Source organism: Amblyraja radiata, chromosome 35 (genome assembly GCF_010909765.2).
Source record: "Amblyraja radiata isolate CabotCenter1 chromosome 35, sAmbRad1.1.pri, whole genome shotgun sequence".
Lineage (NCBI taxonomy): Eukaryota > Metazoa > Chordata > Chondrichthyes > Rajiformes > Rajidae > Amblyraja > Amblyraja radiata.
Window position 1 is genome coordinate 7,214,639 of NC_045990.1, and position 22,064 is coordinate 7,236,702.

The 22,064-nt window shown below is 50.2% G+C and overlaps 1 protein-coding gene across 1 annotated transcript in view; it reads right to left on the reverse strand.

The window, feature by feature from the left end:
• Positions 1-845: 845 nt before the first annotated feature.
• Positions 846-22,064, reverse strand: part of LOC116991852 (neurogenic locus notch homolog protein 2-like) — a 140,106-nt gene continuing 118,887 nt past the window's right edge. The window contains exons 22-34 of the mRNA XM_033050828.1: positions 21,756-21,888; positions 20,416-20,667; positions 18,294-18,406; positions 16,661-17,178; positions 14,337-14,687; positions 13,763-13,911; positions 12,567-12,783; positions 11,582-11,684; positions 9,890-10,058; positions 8,147-8,451; positions 6,896-7,043; positions 4,126-4,223; positions 846-3,331 (exon numbers count right to left, since the gene is read on the reverse strand). Coding sequence (XP_032906719.1) covers positions 2,039-3,331; positions 4,126-4,223; positions 6,896-7,043; positions 8,147-8,451; positions 9,890-10,058; positions 11,582-11,684; positions 12,567-12,783; positions 13,763-13,911; positions 14,337-14,687; positions 16,661-17,178; positions 18,294-18,406; positions 20,416-20,667; positions 21,756-21,888 — 3,849 coding nt within the window. The 3' untranslated portion in view covers positions 846-2,038. The remainder of the gene's footprint in view (positions 3,332-4,125; positions 4,224-6,895; positions 7,044-8,146; positions 8,452-9,889; positions 10,059-11,581; positions 11,685-12,566; positions 12,784-13,762; positions 13,912-14,336; positions 14,688-16,660; positions 17,179-18,293; positions 18,407-20,415; positions 20,668-21,755; positions 21,889-22,064) is intronic.

A 22,064-nucleotide genomic window follows, 5' to 3' on the forward strand; every position in this document is an offset into this window, starting at 1 on the left:
AGGCAGTGTGGCTGGTATGGTTCCAATCAAATAATCCCTCATTTGATTGTGATTTTAAACCAAATGTCAGAATTGTCAGGCTCATTGCCACTAAGAAGAGCCAGGGGGGGGGGGGGTCCCTCTACGCAGGGATCCCGTCCCCCTTTACATTGGGGACCTGGGGTGGAGGGTATTGCACCGAGGTGTTCCCTGCAACCTGTTTCTCTCGCGGTTCACAGACTTGCCAGCCGCCTGCCACTTTTGCGGGCTGGACGTGTATATGGAGTGCGTGAGACTGCAGCCCCTGTTCCAATATCTAAAGGGGCTGCTCCTTGCCTTCTGGCTGCCCTTCACACCCACCATCCTCATATCTGGACACCCTGTGCGTAGGGGAGAGGGCAGGGCTGGAGATGTCCTGGTTGGGTTGCTCCTGGGCCTGGCCAAGCTGGCCATCCGCGAGTCACGGCACCAGGCGGAAGAGGGCTCTGCCCGAGCTGGCCGCCTGCCCTTTTTCCGGGGTTACGTCCGCGCCCGGGTGGGGTTAGAAAGGGACTACGCGCTGTCCACGGGTTCCCTGGGGGATTCCCGGGACCGTTGGGCACCGCGGGGGGGTGGAATGTATCCTCAATAAGGATTGTAGCAATAGTTTATTTAGGATATTTGTCTGCATTGTATTATGGTGGTGGTTTCTGATTTGTTTTGTTGTAGTGTAAATATTATTTTTTAATAATTGAATGAATTTTTTGATAAATAAAAAAAGACCCAGGTTAGCTACTCAGTTCCAACGGTAGAAGGGCAATATCAAATTAAACTTCCCACAGATAATTAAAATGGACAGAAATTGTGATGTTGCTCTTCCTTAAAAAAAGGAAAGCATTAGGTAATCATTAATTAATTATCTTGACGTACTGCGTAAGGGCCACGTGGAGCGGTCTGATGTGATCGGAAAACTACAGAGATTTATATACTGGCCAAATGACGAACTCTATGGTTAGTGGTCCCTCCACTGAGAATGTCTGAAGCTGGGTTGGCTTTTGAGAGCGAGGTTTGTGGTTTCCAACTGGAAAAGACTAGATTTTGGACCTTTGCGAAAGTTGCTGATAATGGACGATACAAAATAAAATAACAGTGTCCCTCAGAAAGAGTTAAATAATTGTACAATAATACTTGGCAGCGTAGCAAGTTGCAAAGGCAGTAAGTTTTTAAAAATGTTTTTATACTGGGCGAAAGAAATAACAGGACTTCGGGTAAAGAAAGTCGCATTTGGAAAAATACTCAATAATTATATATAATGAAATGGCAGAGTGTCCTTAGTTGAGGCTACGCTGGTTTAGACACAAACCTCAGGGACTTTTACAGGCAGTTAAATTACAATGCTTACAGTTCACTGGAGAGCTTCCATACCACATTGTGGCGTTCCATGGGCAAAGGAGCTGGATCTACAATTACAGATTAGTTGTGTGACACTGGTTTCTCCTTCTCCTGGAGAGACAGAGTCTTCTCGCCCAAACTGTTCTGAAGCAACTATTTTTCTCCCCCAGTGGGATATGGCAGCCATGGGTGATCGATCGCCTGGGGCAAAACGAGAGTTCGGAGATGGCCCTGGATAGTCTGGCATTAGTCATGTCACCATCAATAGGCAGGTAAAGTCCAGAGAGCCCAGCAGCAGAGTGGGGAAGGGTGGTGGGGAGAGAGGGTTTGACGGTGAAGGCTTTTTCGACCTTCGGCAAGAGTGATAAGGAATGTAACAGGCTGCAATATCTTGTAAACCCCTCCTTCAATTCAGTAGCTTCAACAGGCAGTGAGGCCAAAATCCTCCCGTCTTGGAAATGTGTTTTTTTTTTATAAAGAAAGAATGAATTTCAAAAGGCGATTGCCGTCGGAGATCCCGCCAGTGTCCACTGCAGAACTAGTTTCTTCCCGCCCGTGTCTCTTTGTAGTTAATGAGAGGAGAAATTGCAAGATGAAAGCCAACAGCAGCCCAGGGTCCTAACATCCTATAGATCCGATCCTTTCCTTTCGAGACAAAATAAGAAGAAAAAGGACAGAACGGGGAGTTTTATGCAAAAACCTGCATTTTGGTTACTTGGTCAGCCATATGCTGCATTTGGGGCTGGTGTCCCATGATGGTGGGGCTGGGGGTAGAGTCTGACCAGTCGGACATGGAGTGGGGAGAAGGGCTGGACCATTGTTCGGGTGACTCTGGTGATGGTGTTAGGTACGGGTGCTCGTTCTTCATGTGGAGGTAATGTTTGGGGGCGCTGTCGCGGCCCGCCGTGTAGCCGTGTTTGGAGGTGGGAGGCAGATAGTCCTCCGTGGTGGGGTTACTGTGTTGCTTGAAGAAGGCGGGCACGGGGGCTTGTGGAGGTGGCGCCTCCAGTGGCGGGCGGTCCACTATCCGACCCATCTCGCTCCGCAGCATGCCCTGCTGGCCGGTGGCTGGAGGGAGGCACCTGGGCTGCCCGCTGGCAGCTTGCTCGGCCGGGTTCTGCAGCTTGACCGGGCTGGGCTGGCCGGCGATCAGCTGCTGCCGGTGGGCCTGCAGCGCCAGCCCCTGGCGCATGTTCCCCTGGGGCGCGGCGGGCTGCTGCACGGCACTGGGCATCCTGGGTTGCCACTCGAAGGGCACGGCGGTGATGGGGCTGACCATGCCCACGTTGAGACCCAAGCTGCCGGCATTCAGGAGGCAGTTGGCCTGACCGGCCATGGAGAGCCGTGGCTGCATGCGGCTCATGGACAAAATGGTGGCGTTCTGGCCCGCCAGCTCACCTAGGCTGGCCAAAGACACGGTGAAGGGACCCTCCAGGATGCCGTTGACGGGAGTCCCAGCCAGGACCGACAAGGAGCTGGCAGGGTGCAGGATTCCCGAGGAAGTCATGACCGGGGAGGTGGGATTGGCAATGTAGGCACGCGGCGAATCCAAGGAGTCCACAGGAGATAAGGTGATGGAGCTTTCCATCAGAGAGGCCTGGCAGTCCAAACTCAACTTCTTGTTCCTCGCCTTCGCCTCCTTCAACTCCTTGGCCATGTTGCCCGAGTTCCCGGAAGCCAGGTTCTTGGAGCTCGGCCTCCGAGCCTTCTTGCCTTGGGGAGTCTGCTTGAGGTTGCCCATGTAGCCGTTGGGCGGGCACATGAGGGGGGACATGGTGTGGCCGCCCAGACCCTGGGGGCTGCGCACGGCGTTGTACTCGTCCAGGAGCTGAACGATGTCGTGGTGCATCCGCTCATGCGCAATGTCCCGGGGCAGGCGGTCCATGTGGTCTGTGATGTCCCGGTTGGCAAAGTGGTCCAGCAACATCTTGGCCGCCTCGAAGCTTCCTTCCCGGGCAGCCAGGAAGAGCGGCGTCTCCTCCTGAAACATAGGTGGAGAGGAGATTTCAATGTCCTTCTGCAGTTGTACAGAGCCCTAGTGAGGCCACACCTGGAGTATTGTGTGCAGCTTTGGTCCCCTAATTTGAGGAAGGATATTCTTGCTATTGAGGGAGTGCAGCGTAGATTTACTAGGTTAATTCCCGGGATGGCGGGACTGTCATATGCTGAGAGAATGGAGCGGCTGGGCTTGTACACTCTGGAGTTTAGAAGGATGAGAGGGTATCTTATTGAAACATATAAGATCATTAAGGGTTTGGACACGCTAGAGGCAGGAAACATGTTCCCGATGTTGGGGGAGTCCAGAACCAGGGGCTACAGTTTAAGAGTAAGGGGTAAGCCATTTAGAACGGAGAGGAGGAAACACTTTTTCTCACAGAGAGTTGTGAGTCTGTAGACTTCTCTGCCTCAGAGGGCGGTGGAGGCAGGTTCTCTGGATGCTTTCAAGAGAGAGCTAGATAGGGCTCTTAAAGATAACGGAGCTAGGGGATATGGGGAGAAGGCAGGAACGGGGTACTGATTGGGGATGATCAGCCCTGATCACATTGAATGGCGGTGCTGGCTGGAAGGGCCGAATGGCCTACTCCTGCACCTATTGTCTATTTTCTTTGTACTGAGAGATCGCTTCTTGTGCGGGAAACTAGCAGCGAGGAAGGAATTAATATTGAAGGCCAAGGAAAGAGTCAGGGGGGGAGGGAAACTAGAGATATGGAAGGGTACAAGGACAATGTAAGTTGTGAAGATGGTGTTTCCGCCACTAGGGAAGGATGTCCCTACCTTGCTGTCCTGCATATCCTTGTTGGCTCCATTCTTCAGTAAGACCAGAGTGGCGTCGACATTGTTGACGGCTGCAGCCCAATGCAGTGCTGATTTACCTAAACACCCGGGGGAAGAAGCAGAGTTAATGGTCCAGGAAGGAACTGCAGATGGTGGTTTAAAACAAAGCTAAGCACAAGATGCTGGAGTAACTCAGCAGGACAGGCAGCATCTCTGCAGAGAAGGAATGGGTGATGCTTCGGATCGAGACCCTTCTCCAGAAACGTCACCCATTCCTTCTCCCCAGAGATGCTGCCTGTCCCGTTGAGTTACTCCAGCGTTTTGTGCCAATCTTATAGTTTTATGGTCCATTCACCTCAGAACCAAAGCAAGGCCCCCCGGTTAGTCAGAGCTCCTTTACAGGTGGACAATGTGTGCAAAGTTCTCCCCCAATGTGTCAACTTATATCAAGGAATATGGGGAGAAAGCAGGAACGAGGTACTGATTTTGGATGATCAGCTATGATCATATTGAATGGCTCGAAGGGGCGAATGGCCTACTCCTGCACCGGTTTTCTATGTTTCTAACTTGGTCCTCATTCAAGATTCAAGTGCGTGAGTCTTGTTCATCCTCTACCTCTGAGCTTGATTTTGAAGTGCTCACCCTTGTTCAAAGCCCACTGGCTCCGCTCCCCATCCAACTCCACCACTTTTGTCCGGACAACAATCCAAGCCACTCCCGTCTCTCCAGTTCTTTGATGATCCAGGATATTCCCCACTCTGACACTTGTGACCAGGCAGATCCTAAAGGCGGGAATTACCCTCGTATCTCGCTGCCTGCTATAACATGCTACTTTGACCTGTCATCTAGTCCTGGTACCTCCAGAGCTGGCTTGGTTTTGACTCACAACACCCCTGCAGGTGGTGCAGCCAGTAGAGCCACTGCCTCAAAGTGAACCAAGGTTCAAACCTGACCATCAGGAATGCTGGCTGTGTGGAGTTTGCACGTTCTCCCTGCAGCCACGAGAGCTGTGATTTCCTCTCTCATTCCAAAGAAGTGTGGATTGCAGGTTAATTGCCAATAGCAAATTGTCACCAGAGTGCGAGTGTGTAGACGTGAATGAGGAGAGAATAAAGCATGGGATTTATGCAAGACTCATGTGGGAATTTAGTGGCTGGATCGGACTTGGCGGATTGAAGGAGGTTTTTGTGTCTATATGTTGATACGGTGGGTTTTTCTGACTGTATGAACCACCTTGAGACATTTCTAATACAACAAGACTATGAGGCTACAAGAGGGCAGCATCAAAGTTGCTGCCAGACAGCACCAGAGGCCCGGGTTTGTACTTGACTACAGGTGCTGTCTGCACAGAGTTTGCACGTTCTCCCTGTGACCCGCATGGATTTTCGCCGGGTCCTTCGGTTTCCTCCCACACTCCAAAGACACACAGCCATGTCATGCAGCTCTTCAGTTTTTCAACCTTTTTTTATTTTTTTAGTATGTTTTAAAGTCTGTATTTAATGTTTCTTTGTGTGTTTTATGTGGGGGGTGGTGTGGGGGGGTGAGGGGGAAACCGCTTCGGTCGCCTCCTCCATGGAGAGGCGAGTTTTTCCAGGTCGCCTCCCCCGTGGCCTAACATCAAGGATCGGCGCGGCCTTTCTCGGAAACACGCCCGGGGCTTCAGCGGCGGGCGCAGCGTGAACTCTCGGCGTGGAGCGGGTGAGCCCTCGCTGGAGGGGAGCGCTCCGTTTCGCTGGCCCGGGGCAGCCGGCAGCCTGAAGTCGCGGCCTGAAGTCGCGGTCTGCAGAGCTCCAGCTGGTGCGGCGTCTACAGCCCGGGATCTCACGTTGGGGACCCGGGGGAAGAAGAAGCCATCACTGCCGGCCCGCGGCCGACTTCTACCGCGGGTCCGGCATGGACTTACCATCACCCCTGTAGGGGAGCTTCGACCGCCGGCCCTGCAGTCTACGGTGCTTCTGGCTGCGGCGGGGACTTTAAATCTTGACCGCCGGTCTGCGGCCTACAACAACTTAAAGCCGCGGTCTCCGGTGAGGAAGAGCCGATCCTGGACTGACTCTGGACTCTGGTCCTGACCACGGGGGGGAAATGGAGGAGGACTGGCCAAATTTTGTGCCTTCCACCACAGTGATGAATGCTGTGGTGGATGTTTGTGTTACAGTTTTATTGTGGTTGTGTGTTCTTTATTATTGTATCGCTGCTGACAACCCAAATTTCCACCAGCCTGGCTGTGTGGCAATAAATTATATCTAATCTAATCTAATTTGTAGGCTGAATGGCTTGGACATTGTCCCTTGTGTGTGTAAGATAGTGTCAGTGTACAGGGATCACTGGTCGGCATGGACACGGTGGGCCGAAGGGCCTCTTTCCACGCTGTATCTCTAAACTAAAAACTAAAAGTTTAGTTTTAGATTCTATTAGGAAGATGAGGAGGAGTTTCTTTACTCAGAGGGTGGTGAATCTGTGGAATTCATTGCCATAGACGGTTGTGGAGGCCAAGTCAATGGATATTTTTAAGGCGGAGATTGACCGATACTTGATTAGTACGGGTGTCAGAGGCTATGGGGGACAAGGCAGGAGGATGGGGTTAGGAGGGAGAAATAGGTCAGCCATGATTGAATGGCGGAGTAGACTTGATGGGCCAAATGGCCTAATTCTGCTCCTATCACTCATTAACTTAATTGTGGGTAACGAATAGTAAGAACTATTTGAGCCTCAGTGTGTGGATGATGGTTTGGGCGGATGCCTTGGTGTAAGATGTTCTCCTGTTTACCTATCTCATCAACAGCGTTGACATCAGCATGGCAGGCTATTAGCTCCTCCACCATTCCCTCCACAGCGAGCCTGGCCGCCAGAATCAGGGCGGTGGAACCATCAACCATACGCGCATCCAGGTCCGTGGCTCGGTTTCTTATTAATATCTGGCACAGAGAGAGAGAGAGAACAGACTTCAACATTTGTACATTGCTAAAAGCAAATATTAATAAGTGACTTATAATTTGGACCTTATTGGACCCTGGGAAGGATGTGGAGGCTTTGGAATGGAGGTTTACCAGAACCGTGTAAAAAGGAACTGCAGATGCTGGTTTACACCAAAGATAGACACAAAATGCCAGAGTAACTGGGCGGGTCAGGCTGCGTATTGAGGACTAACCCAGGAGCAGCAAGTATGGCTTGGGGCATCTTTCCATGTTACCTGAAAGACTCCTTGCTAAAATTAGAATGAGAGCATTAAGAACTAAACCAGAAATAGCAGTATCACCACTCTGCTTAGCATCGATCTATGTTGCCTGGAAGACCCCTTGCTATTGATGTGTTTAAGAAAGAACTGCAGATGCTGGAAAATCGAAGGTACACAAAAATGCTGGAGAAACTCAGCGGGTGCAGCAGCATCTATGGAGCGAAGGAAATAGGCAACGTTTCGGGCCGAAACCCTTCTCAGTCCCTTGCTATTGATCCTTGCTAATAACCATATAACCATATAACAATTACAGCACGGAAACAGGCCATCTCGGCCCTACAAGTCCGTGCCGAACAACTTTTTTCCCTTAGTCCCACCTGCCTGCACTCATACCATAACCCTCCATTCCCTTCTCATCCATATGCCTATCCAATTTATTTTTAAATGATACCAACGAACCTGCCGCCACCACTTCCACTGGAAGCTCATTCCACACACAGCTACCACTCTCTGAGTAAAGAAGTTCCCCCTCATGTTACCCCTAAACTTCTGTCCCTTAATTCTGAAATTAAGCATCAATTCTGTCCCTTAATTCTGAAATCAGCATCAGCTAATGTTAAGGGCTAAGTCAGGAGCATCACTTGGGACATCTTCCCATGTTGTCTGAAAGGCTCCTGGCTGATATGAAGGAGCATTGTTACTGTTTCGCTTGGCATCTTTACGTGTTACTTGGAAGACTACTTGCCATTTACTATTGCTTGCTAATATTAAGGACTGATGGGGAGCACTGATCATTGCCCATGTCACCCTACCAGCCGCGTGGCATCTTTCCTGGAGTGTTACCTGGAAGACTCCTTGTGCATCGGCCGCAACAGCCGCGTGCAGGGGAGAGCGGCCGGTGTTGTCCTGGGCGTTGGCGTCTGCCCCGGCGTCCAGCAGCCGTTTGGCAGCGTCAGCGCGGGCATAGCGGGCGGCAAGGTGCAGGGCCGTCTCGCCCGTCCGGTCCGTCTGGGCGCACAGGTTGGCACCCTGGTAGATGAGGTCGGAGATGATGTTGGCAGACGAGTCCTCCTGCTCCTCCTCCTCCGCCAGGCCTGTGTCCAGTCCCCCACCGCAGTAGGATGCCAGCATCAGCGGAGTGAAACCATCTACAAGCACAACACAGCCACACCTCACCTTCAGCACACATAGGTTTAAGCAGAGGAGGGGGGGGGGGGGGAGATTTAACAGGAACCCGGGGGCCAACTTTTTCCACCCAAAGGGTGGTGGGTGTTCATAGGTTCATAACTTCAAGTTGCAGAATTAGGCCATTCGGCCCATCAAGTCTACTCCACCATTCAATCATGGATGATCTATCTCGCCCTCTCAACCCCATAACCCCAGACACCCTTGCTGAATCTCCACCTTAAAAATATCCATTGACTTGGCCTCCACAGCCATCTGTGGCAATGAATTCCACAGATTCACCACCCTCTGGCAAAGGAAATCCCTTCTAATTTCCTTTCTAAAGGTACATCCTGTTATTCTAAGTCGATGGCCTCTGGTCCTAGACACTCCCACTAGTGTAAACATCCTCTCGACATTCACTCTATCCAGGCCCTTCACTATGTATGTACTGTAGTGACACAGTCACTGTGTATGGAACGAGCTGCCGGAGGAGGTAGTTGAGGCAACTACTATTGCAACGTTTAAGAAATATTTAGACAGGTACATGGATAGGGCAGGTTTAGAGGGATATGGGCCGAATGCTAGGCGTGGATGAGACGTGATGGCCGGTGTGGGTAAGTTGGCCCAAGGGGCCAGTTACCACGCTGTAAGACTATGACTTTAATTCACACTACGTGTGATGTCCGCAGCAAACTCTGTGGTCCGTGGATTTCATATCACAGATGCAGGCCATTCGGCCCCATGCTTCATGCTGAACCAGCCTTCTTTTGATTGCTGTGGTATATCAGGGTATCTAACACATGAAGCAGCTGCACATGAGCAGACATGACTGACTCTCCCCTCCCCCCCTCTCTTCTCCCCCCCCCCCCCCCCCCAATGTCTGCATATCCCCAATCCTTTCCACTCATCACTTTAATTTCATGTTCATGTATTTTGTGTTCATGACTGTTCCCCTCCTGGGATAAATAAAGTTCTATCGTATCATACATCCACTATCCAGGCCTTTCCAAAGGGCCTGTTTCTGTGCTATATGACTATGTCAATAGAAAATAGACAATAGCTGCAGGAGGAGGCCATTCGGCCCTTCGAGCTAGCACCACCATTCACTGTGATCATGGATGATCATCCACAATCAGTACCCCCCCCGTTCCTGCCTTCTCCCCATATCCCTTGACTCCGCTATCTATAAGAGCTTTATCTAACTCTCTCTTGAAAGCATCCAGAGAATTGGCCTCCACTACCTTCTGAGGCAGAGATTTCTATGCACCAACCATTTCCAGACCAGAGGCTGTGACCAGGATTGTGGGCCTCTACATTGCAAGACAGCTCAACATGAACCCACTGGAGCACCATAACTCAGCCCTCCCTCATGGAATAAGCCCTTGCTTGGCTCTGGACCGCACGGGAACACGCCATTACCTGGGCCTCGGACATTCACGTCCATGCAGTCCGAGTCAAACTCTCCCTGAGGTGGGGTCAGGGCCATGGAGGGAGGCATGCGGATGTCCGCTGCCGCAAGGTGATGTTGTGTCCACTGGCGACAGTCGACCGCATCCTCGCTATCCGACAGGGTGCTGGGTTCCTCCACCTGAGGAGCAGAAGAGGTATTGGAGTTGCAATCAGTTATGGTTATAGTTAGAAGTTGTGACCACTGCCCAGTCCATCACCGGCTCCGACCTCCCCACCATCGAAGGGATTTACCGGAGTCGCTGCCTCTAAAAGGCAGCCAGCATCATCAGAGACCCACACCACCCTGGCTACACACTCATTTCACCACTGCCATCGTGTAGAAGGTACAGGAGCCTGAAAACTGTAACGTCCAGCTTCAGGAACAGCTTCGTCCCTACAACCTTCAGGCTATTAAACACTACAACCTCCAATAAGCTCTGAACTACACAGACTATTATTGTTAAGATTGCACTTTTAGTTTGGTTTTTATGTGTACGTAAGTGTGTGTGTGTGTGTGTGTGTGTGTGTGTGTTTACGTATTAAAAACATTTCAATGTGTACACTCACTGTGTATACATGTGAGTACACACACTGAACTTTTTTTTCTTGTTTATTATATTCTATACAGATAGAACAATGAAATTCTTACTTGTTGCAGCACAACAGGGTATGTAAACATAGCACACTGGTGGGGAGGTCAGAAACGTGATGGACTGGACAATGGTCACAACTTTTTGCAGTCAAGTTGCCGAGCCAGGCAGTGATGCCTACAATGGGACTGAAGAGTCCTATCTACTGCCTGCCATGACAGCAAGGCTCCCTCAGGTAGATCAGAGGGCTAGGTCATCTCCACGTGCAGAGTAACAGTGATGCAAAGGAGCTTAGGTTGATAAAGACCCTGCTGACCACTTCAAACGTTTGGAGCACCTTAACACAACACTGATGTCAGGAAAGTGCAAGGAGCTTCCTCAGGCACTGTGCAAAAACATTGTGGTTCCGACAACATATTGTGGTGCCGAGCTCTGGGCAGAAGCTGAATCAATAGCTTTGGACGGGTACAAGGATAAAAGAGGTTTACAGGGAATTGCAGGCAGAATTGTATCAGCCAGTGGATGATTGCAATCTGGAAAACACTAGCTGAGGGGGAGGTAGAGGTACAAACTATGTCTTGTCAAGCACTTAAAGTGGGAAGTCATAAAAACTTACCAGCCAGGTGATGGTAAATGGTATTAGAGATGGGGACTTTATGGTCAGCATGGGCATGTTGGGCCGAAGGGCCTGTTCTCTATATATTGAGCCTTTGGCACTATATATACTTGCAGGGGCAAAGAAAATTGCAATGAAGCTGGGCATCACAGTGGCACATGGTAGAGTTGTTGCCTCCCAAAGCTAGAGACCTGGGTTCGGTCCTGACCTCGGGTGCTGTCTGTGTGGAGTTTGCATGTTCTCCCTGTGATTGCGTGGGTTTCCTCCAACGTGCGGGTTTGCAGGTTAACTGGCCTCTGTATAATTTGCCCTAGTGTGCAGGGAGTGAATGATAAAGTGGGATAACATAGAACTAGTGTAACTAGTGTGACTCTGTTGAACAAAGGGCTAGTTTCCATGCTGTATATGGAAACTAAGATGAAAGGAACAGGTGAACAAAACGTAGAGAGGGATCACCTTAAGCCTCTTTGCCTCAGGACATTCCGTGTCCAGCCACTGCCCAGTCTGTAGGTCTCGCTCACTGATCAGACCCTCCTCCACCATCGATTTGGAGATGTGCCTGGATAGAAACATGATGACAACCATTGTAAATCAGGCCCAAGATGGTTCCTTGACTAGCACCTAACTACTGGCAGCAGGAAGCCACGAGGCCTAAGTAACGGCATGTATGGCATGCATTCTCTTTGAAATAGACATTACACAATCGATCGTAATTGATCGGGGCAGCACCATGGCGCAGCGGTAGAGTTGCTATCTTACAACGCAGGTTCGATCCTGACCACGGATGCTGTCTGTAGGGAGTTTGCACGTTCTCCCCGTGACCGCATGGGTGTTCTCTGGCTTTCTCCCACATTCCATCGACGTACAGGTTTGTAGGTTAATTGGCTTGGGACAAATGTAAAAATGGTCCCTAGTGTGGGATAGAGTTAAGGGCCTGTCCCACTTTCGCGACCTTCCGTGATAGGTCGCCGAAATTTTCAACATGTTGAAAATTCAACGGCGACCAGAAAGACGCTACGACTCTTTGGAGACCTCTCACGACCATTGGAGACCTCTCATGACCACGGTTGTGAGAGGTCTCCTATGGTTGTGAGAGGTCACCCGCGCTGTGTCGCCAGGGGTCGCCTGTATGGTCGTGAGAGGTCTCCTATAGTCGTAAGAGGTCTCCAAAGAGTCGAAGCGTCTTTCTGGTCGCCACTGAATTTTCAACATGTTGAAGATTTTGGCGACCCATGACGCATGCTGGTAGTCGCCTGTAAAGGTCGCGTAAGTGGGACAGGCCCTTTAGTGTGCGGGGATCGCTGGTCAGTGCGGACTCAATGGGAAGAGGAGCCTAATTCCACGCTGTATCTTTAACATAAACTAAACTAGTATGGGGGAGGGATATGATGGCAGTGAAGATGGACTCCAGCATGGCCCATGGTAGAGGCTGAGGACTTACTTCATTCCCAGGGCATCCTGTCCCACCGGCTCGCGACGGTTCTTGTTGCTGTTGTCCTTCTTCAGGGTGAATCCCTCGGGGAACCAGAGCAGGCTCTGCTCCCGCTTGCGCCGGGCCACCAGCACGCCCAGGATGAGGATGACGGTGAGGATGACGGCAGCCACGATCATCAGTGGCAGGAGGTTCATGGGGGCCGCCGGCAGTGGCAGCTGTTCGCCTGCGGGACGGGCAAACAACACGAGTCAAGAGCCGGCTCATCCTCCGATGTCCCAAAACACAACAGTTACATTCTTACTTGCGCCAGCACAACAGGTTTGTCAACATGAAGATAGACACAAAAACCTGGAGTAACTCAGCGGGACATTGGAATTTAGAAGGATCAGAGGGAATCTTATACAAACATATAAAATTCTTAAGGGATTGGACAGGCTAGATGTAGGAAAAATGTTCCCCATGTTGGGGGAGTCCAGAACCAGGAGTCACAGTTTAAGAATAAGGGGTAAACCATTTAGGACTGCGATGAGGAATATATTTTCACCCAGAGGGTTGTGAATCTGTTGAATTCTCTGCCACAGAAGACAGTGGCCAATTCACTGGATATATTCAAGAGAGTTAGATATAGCTCTTAGGGCTAACTGAATCAAGGGGTATGGGGAGAAAGCAGGAACGGGGTACTATTTTGGATAATCAGCCACGATAATATTGAATGGCAGTGCTGGCTCGAAGGGCTGAATGGCCTACACCTGCACCTATTTCCTATGTTTTTCTGGGACAGGCAGCATTCTTCAGTCTGAACAAAGGTCTCGACCCGAAACGTCACCCACTCCTTCTGCCCAGAGATGCTGCCTGTCCCGCTGAATTACTCCAGCATTTGTGTGTCTACCTTTGGTTTAAACCAGCATCTGCAGTTCCTTCCTGCACAGGTTTGTAAACACAGTGCTCAATAGATAATATAATGTAGAAACATCAAGAAAGTTCAATTCATTTTTTTTAAACAAATGATTTAGTGCAAGTGAGCAAAATAAAGCCTGAAGTCCCTAGTGACAACCAAAGGTTCTGAAGAAGGGTTTCGGCCCGAAACGTTGCCTATTTCCTTCGCTCCATAGATGCTGCCTCACCCGCTGAGTTTCGCCAGCATTCTTGTCCAATTTTGGTGCTCAGTTTCCCCGCGCAGTTAGAGAAGGAGAGACACTTACTGTCGACATCTTTGATGGGGTAGGGGAAGTGTAGGCTGCCCACTGTAGACAGGGCCCCGATGTAGGCAGCAGCGCTCTCTGCCGTTGGGAAGCATTCGCCAGTCGCCTGCAGGCACAGACGGTTGTCGATCTCCAGGCTCACCTTGGACCTGCACAGACAGGGCTCAACGTCAGACTCCACGGGACAGTGTTAACGGGGAGAGCAGGTCGGTGGACGGAGCTGGTCAGGGAGGTTCGTCTCATCTCCGTGGGGAACAGGCGCGGGGTTCCAACATCCAATCCTCCCCGCGGTACAGAGTGTGAAAAGGCTTCAGTTATTACAACAGCCGAAACACAACAGGCAGGTAGTATAACCACACTTTGGCAGGTGCATGGATAGGAAAGGGTTAGAGGGATGTGGGTCAAACGCAGGCAGGTGGGAATAGCATAGATGGGGTTTGGTGGTGGTGGCAAGGGCAAGGATCGGTTTCTGTTCTGTACGGCTCTATGTCTAAGGGCAGCAAGATGGGATAAAGGAAGGGAGGGGGAATGGGGAGATGGGGAACGGGAGGCTGTGGGAACGGGAACCCCTTACCCGATGACCTTCTGTTCCTGCTCGCGCCGGGCCCGGCTAGGGGGGGCCGAGCGTTTGCCGATCCGGGAGCTGGCGCCGTAGTAGGGGTAGATCATATACTGGCCGCTGCTGTCCTTCTTGAAGCGTAGGGTGGCGCGCAGGATGGAGCCCAGCTTCTGCAGGAAGTTGGCGCTGCTCTGGAGCAGCTGGTCGGGGGGCAGCAGCACAATGACGATGAGGGTGCCCTCGGCCAGGCGCGCTGGCACGTCCGACGCACAGTCCAGCCCGTCCCAGCCACACTCCTCGTTGTTGCAGCCCTGGTCGCAGTGCTGGTCCGCGTAGTGGTCTGCACAGTACTTCTCGTACAACGGGCTGCGGACAGACGTTTGATCAGTACGAGGTGCCAGGGGTTACGGGGAGAAGGGGGTTATGAGGGAGAGGCAGATCAGCCATGATTGAATGGCGGAGTAGACTTGATGGGCCAAATGGCCTAATTTCAGTATTTACTTTATTGTCATTTCACCGAGTACTTGCATAGACAGAAGAAACGAAAAATTGTTTCTCATCAGTTTTTGTCAGTGCAATTAATAAAAAACAGAAATAAATACTTACAACTTAAAAATTATCATATCTAAAATAGACCTAAAATTGAACTAAAAACAGACATTCAAACCGAACAGTGACTTTACCTTGACAGGTGTCTAGCTGTCAAGGTTTGGGCGAGGTTAGATGTGGGGGTGTATGTGTATGGGGAGGGGACACAGTCCGTTAACCATTTTTATTGCTTGTGGGAAGAAGCTGTGGAGCATCCTGCTGGTTCTGCAGGTGATGCTCCTGTACCTCTTCCCAGATGGCAGAATGGAGAAGATGTGGTGGGATGGGCGGGTAAGGGTTCTTAATAATGGAGATGGCTCTGTGGATGCAGTGCTTCTGGTAGATCTCCAACAGGAAAGGAATCCAACAGGATCCTACTGGCTGTCTTCACTATCCTGTTTAGCTGTCTTTGTTCTCTCCTATCACTTATGACCTTATGACACGGCAACGACCTCCCCCCCCCCCCCCCCCCCCCCCGTGGCACTCCCCATGGATGGAGCAACGTTGACCCTGCATTGCATGCTTGTCATCATCTAGTCTCAACCTCCCACCATCATATCTACGCCACTAGTGCAGTGGGTAGAGCTGCTGCCTCACAGCACCAGAGCACCCGGCTTCCATCCTGGCCTCGGATGCTACCCGCGTGGAGTTTGCACCTTCTCTCTGCGACCACCTGGGTTTCCCCTGGGTAATACAGTTTCCTCCCACATCCTAAAGTATATATAACACTACATATCAAATGACGATGTTACAATCCTGATCCAGGATACAGTTAACCCCTCCCCCCATCCCCCTCCATGATGTCCGTAAGGAATCGCGGGTTCTCTCTCAACGGACATCCTGAGCACCGACGTGGCTCCAGAAAAGGGGAAGGCAGTCGGCTCGGGCAGTGCCCTCACCTGCCTGGCACCGTGACCCATGAATGGCCAGCTTGGCCCAGGCCCAGGACATTATCCGTTTTACCCACTCCCCTACGCATTGTCAACAGTCAAGAGTGTTCTATTGTCATGTGTCCCAGTAGAACAATGACATGATTACTTACAGCAGCACAACACAATGTGTAAGCATAGTACACTGTAAACAATATAATTGAGAAAAAAGGATATATATACACACACACACACACACACACATATATATATATACACACATATATATATATATATATACACACCTACATACCCACATACTGTTCATACACACACATACTGTACATATACACACACATACACGCATAGTGTACATATACACACACATACATACACACATATACACACACACATATATGCATACACATATACACATCGACATACACACACATATACACACATATACATACACACACACATATATACACACACACATATACACACCTACATACACACATACTGTACATATACACACACACATATACATACACACATACTTTACATATACACACCCACACTGTACATATACATCCATACATGCATACACACATATATATATATACACACATACATACATACTGTATATATACACACACATATACACACATACATGCATACACACACACACACACACACACACATATATATACACATACATGCACACACACTGTATATGTACACACACATAAAAATCAAGCAATCAATAATAGTGTAAAAAGAAAACAACACAAAGAATAATAGCCAAAGACAAGGATATTGGGCCTAAAATGGAGGCAGTAAGCAAGGAGCAGCCCCTTGACATATTCCAATTGCTGAACTTACTTGCATGCGCGCTCTTGGCTCTGGCAGTCGAAGTTGTCGTAGAGACACTCGTGTGTGTTGCAGCTCTCGTCGCAGACGTTGTTGTTGAAGTTGCTCCGGCAGTGCTGGAAGCTGCACTCCTTCCAGGGGTTGTCGACAGAGAGTGAGCAGTCCCCGCCGTCCCACAGGCAGCTGTGGGTGTTGCACTGTCGGTCGCACTCGCCATCGCCAGCCTTGCGCTGGCACTCCGCCAGGGGGCACGGCGGCTCCTTGAGCGGCGGGGTGTACCCCCGGAGAATCTCGCAGTGCCGCCCTCCAAACTCCTTGGGGCACAGGCAGTGGTAGAAGGGGGGCTGGCGGACCGGCCTACACAGCCCGCCGTTGCGGCAGGGGCGGCTGGAGCAGGTGGCGTTGGTGCCGGTGCTGGGCTGCGGTTGGCAGCGGGCACCCAGAGGGGTATCGATGCACAGCTCGCTGCTCCGGCACACCAGGCTACGGCAGGTCAGGACGCTGCGCTCGCAGTTGGGCCCGGTGTAGCTCTGCAAGAGAAGACCAGGCATCGAGTTATACTCCCCTGCGACAAAGTGGTTCAGCTTTCGGGTTACCTCCGCACAGTGGTGCAGCGGTAGAGTTGTTGCCTTACAGCACCAGAGACCCGGGTTCAATCCTGACTACGGGTGCCGCCTGTACAGAGTTTGTATGTTCTCCCCGTGACCACGTGGGTTTTCTCCAGGTGCTCCGGCTTCCTCCCACACTCCTAAGTCGTACAGGTTTGTAGGTTAATTGGCTTGGTATTAATGAAAATGGCCTCTAGTGTGTGTAGATGTTAGCAAAGATCCTATAGCGAGCAAGATAGTCCACTCGCCGAAAAAGGCGTAGTACGGTCATGGGCAGATCCATGGGTAATTTCCGGCCCCATTTCCGTAACCGGCTTCCGTCTCCGCACCAAAGATCCCATAGCGGAGCAAAGATACTAGTGCGGAGACGGAAGCCGGTTACGGAAATGGGGCCGAAAATTACCCATGAATCTGCCCATGAATCTCCTCGTAAAAATCAAAGTTCTTTGGTAAAAATCTTCTCCTCATTTTCAGAATTATAATTTATTAACACAAACTGTTCCCCCGCAACGTTGATTACACTGCGACTCGGGGCGGGTCGGTTTCAGATTGAGTACCACATCTTAGACAGGTAGATGGACATGCATAGGACAGGTTTGGAAGGATACGGATATGAATTTCATGTAATTGACATGAATGGTATATGGTGCCATAGTCCAGACTGTAGAACGTAGCACAGGATCAGGCCCTTCCACCCACAATATTTGTGCCAAACATGATGCTAGATTCAATTCATCTCCTCTGCTGCATGTGACCCATATTTCCCAATTCCCTGCACATCTACGTGCCGACCTAAACCTTGCCCAGAACATCTCCTTTAGTATTTGCCCATTTAAGACACATTTGGACAGGTACATGGATAGGACAGAGTGAGAGGGGTATGAGCTAAACGCAGGCAGGTGGGACCCGTGTAGATGGGACATGTTGGCCGATGTGGACAAGTTGGGCTGTTTCCACGCTGTATGACTCTAGAGGTGGATCGGTCATGCCGTTGGGAGGGATTTGTGATGAAGGGTCACGGTGGTATGGTCACTCACCAGCTGGCACTTGCAGGTGTAGCCGAGGGGGGTGTTGACAGTGACTTTGCAGTGGCCTCCATTCTGACAGGGTTGCGAGTCGCACATGTTGACCACGCTCTTGCAGTGGCGGCCTGGAGAGGAGAGAGAAACGCAAACGGGATGAGCCAGGCTGCCCAAGCAGGCATGGTCAGGGCACCAATGCATGCAGAGATTAGAACATCCATGTCATTCAGTGTAAAGGAGAAATCGCACGTGCATACGCGGGTGGGTGCAGGCATGTGTGTGCACGTGTTTGCATGTTATGTATGGGTGCATGCATGTTTGGCTGCATGTATGTGCATGCATGTGAACAAGTAGGATTAAGGGTTCAAGAAGGAACTGCAGATGCTAGAAAATTGAAGGTAGACAAAATTGCTGGAGAAACTCAGCGGATGCAGCAGCATCTATGGTGCGAAGGAAATAGGCAACGTTTCGGTCCGAAACCCTTCTTCAGACTGATGCAGGGGGTATACACACATACATGCATACATACACACACACATATACCCTGTACATATACCCTGCATCAGTCTATAGAAGGGTTTCGGCCCAAAACGTTGCCTATTTCCTTCGCTCCATAGATGCTGCCTCACCCGCTGAGTTTCTCCAGCAATTTTGTCTAAGTAGGATTAAGGGACTGCAGATGCTGGTTTACAAAAGAAGGCACAGAGTGCTGGAGTAATTCAGCAGGTCAGGCAGTGCCTCAGTCAGTCTAAAGAAGTGTCCTGACTGTAAACATTTCCAATCTATGTTCTCCTGAAATGCTGCCTGACCCGTTGAGCTGCTCCAGCACTTTGTGTCATCTCACGTGGATGAGTGTGGGTGTGTGCGCGTGAGAGTGTGTAGCATGTGTGTATATCTGCGTAGGAAGGACTGCAGATGCTGGTTTAAATTGAAGATAGACAAAATGCTGGAGTAGCTCAGTGGGACAGGCGGCATCTCTGGAGAGAAGGAATGGGTGACGTTTCCGATTGAGAATAGTCTCGACCCAAAAACGTCACCCATTCCTTCTCTCCAGAGATGCTGCCTGTCCTCCTGAGTTACTCCAGCACTTTGTATCTGTGTGTGAATATCAGTATGAATGTGTGTGTGTGTATCTTTGAATCCGATTTTACGCAAGTTGGCTTTTGTTGGAGTATGTGTGCATATGTGTTTGGCTACACGTGACTTTCAGTCTGTATGCATGCTAGGTGCAGGCCGGTAAGGGTGTGCGAGTGAGACTGTCTGTGGTGTATGTGACTGTCAGGGTGTGTGCACAGCTGATTGCAAGCCCAGAGTGGTAGTGGCCATCAAGGCTGCCAGGAAAATAAAAAGCAAGAGGTGAATATCACCATCAGCCACCAAGATCCAGCAAACCCTGAGACTGACACAGCCACAATGTTTATTCATTACCAGCCAAATATGTGTATGAATGAGTTACTGGATACTGGACTTTTGCCTTCCATCACAGTGTTTGGAGACTCACTGTGATGGATGTTTATGTAAATTGTGTGTCTTGGTATTTTTTTGATGTTATGGCTGCAGGAACGAAATTTTGTACGAACCATGTCTGTTTGTATTGACAATGAATGGTATTTATTTATTTAAGATGCATCGAAAGAAATTCAGAAGGAAAGGATAGGAATGATGGATTCTAAATGTAGATTCTAAAGCTACCAGTGTAATTGTAAATAGACAAAAATGCTGGAGAAACTCAGTAGGTGCGGCAGCATCTATGGAGCGAAGGAAATAGGCAACGTTTCGGGTCAAGACGCTTCTTCAGATGGGTAATTGTAAGTGTCCTTTCACTAATTAGATAATAGGTGCAGGAGTAGGCCATTCGGCCCTTCGAGCCAGCACTGCCATTCAATGTGATCATGGCTGATCATCCCCAATCAGTACCCCGTTCCTGCCTTCTCCCCATATCCCCTGACTCCGCTATTTTTAAGAGCCCTATCTAGTTCTCTCTTGAAACAGTTTTGAAATTAGGAGCTGTTTTGGGTGTGTAATGAGACAAATAAATATCCAAAACCAAATAATAAGAGTGGTAGTGAGCAAAGGTGAGAGAGGGAGCAGCAGGCTGATGCGTGGCACAAAGGGCCAGCGTTGACCGTGGACTGACCTGTGAAGCCATGCTTGCAGACGCACAGGTAGTCATTGGGCAACTGGATGCAATCGATGGTGGTCTGCACATTACACGGGCTCGACAGGCACTCGTTGATGTCGCCTTCGCACCGATGGCCGGTGAACCCCGGGGGGCAGCTGCAGGTGTAGCCCCCGATTCTATCCACGCAGGTCCCGTTATTCATACACTTGGGCGCGTTGGTGTGCGGAGACAGGCCGCAGTCGTCTTCGTTAATCTCGCACAGTACCCCTGGGAAGAGACAAGCCCAAGTGAATCAAAGCACCCCAGGCCAGGCCGGGCCAGCCAACTGCACGTGTAGGAAGAAACTGCAGGTGCTGGTTTACACCGAAATGCTGGAGTAACTCAACAGGTCAGGCAGCATCTCAGGAGAGAAGGAATGGTTGACGTTTCGGGTCGGAATCTAACTTCAGACCGACCTACTGTTCCATCTCTGCACACATCCCTGGTCTCATTGACCTGATAACAATACAACGCACATCCAAGCTCTTCCACCCATAATATCCAATGCCAAGTTAATCTAATCTTCCCTGCCTGTGGAGCTGCAGTAACTCTAAACAAAACTAGAGGGAGCCAAACTTTACACATTGGATCCAGATTTAAGTAGCCAGATCGCTGCAATTCTTCCCTTATTGTTACTTGTTGGTTGCTTGATACTTTATTGTCACGTGTACTTGGCACAGTGAGATGCGTTGCGTACAGTACAAGAATGCAACAGTCGCCACGTAAAGGGTGCCGACAGTTACAAAAGCATTCAATATACTCCCACTTCATTCCTCCCCCAACCACCCCCACTCCATCTCCTCTTTGTTCTTGGCGGCCCCCACACCGGGTCATAAGGTCAGAAGTGATAGGAGCAGAATTAGGCCATTCGGCCCACCAAATCTACCCCAACATTCAATCATGGCTACTCTATCTCTCCCTAACCCCATTCTTCTGCCTTCTCCTCATAAGACACCCGTACTAATCAAGAATCTATCTATCTCTGCCTTAAATATATCCACTGACTTGGCCTCCACAGCCTTCTGTGGCAAAGAATTCCACAGATTCACCACCCTCTGACTAAAGAAATTCCTCCTCATCTCCTTCCTAAAATAATGTCCTTTAATTCTGAGGCTATGACCTCAAGTCCTAAACTCAGCCACTAGTGGAAACATCCTCCACATCCGCTCTATCCAGATCTTTCACTATTCTGTATATTTCAATGAGGTCCCCCTCTTTCTTCTAAACTCACTTTCCCTGTGATTACGTCCCACCGCACCGCGACCCCTCTGAACACTGCAAGTCGCTCACAATCCCTGCCATCCAGTTGGCCTTACCTAGAGTTCCCGGAGGGCAGGAGCAGATGTAACGGCCGATCAGGTCCAGGCAGGTGCCTCCGTTCTGGCATGGGTTGGACTCACATTCGTTCACCTCCACCTTGCAGGTCTTGCCCTTGTAGCCCGGCGTGCACTGAGGGAACGAGGCCAAAGTTTAGTTCGTCAACGCGATCGCAAGGGAGATAAAGCTCAGCGAGGCAGCATGTTTGAGCCGTGACAATCGCAGATGATAGCGGGCAATGGATCGCCCAATAAGTCATGGAGTCCACAGCCTAAACAAGTCCTTCTGCCGAAGATTGACACAAAACG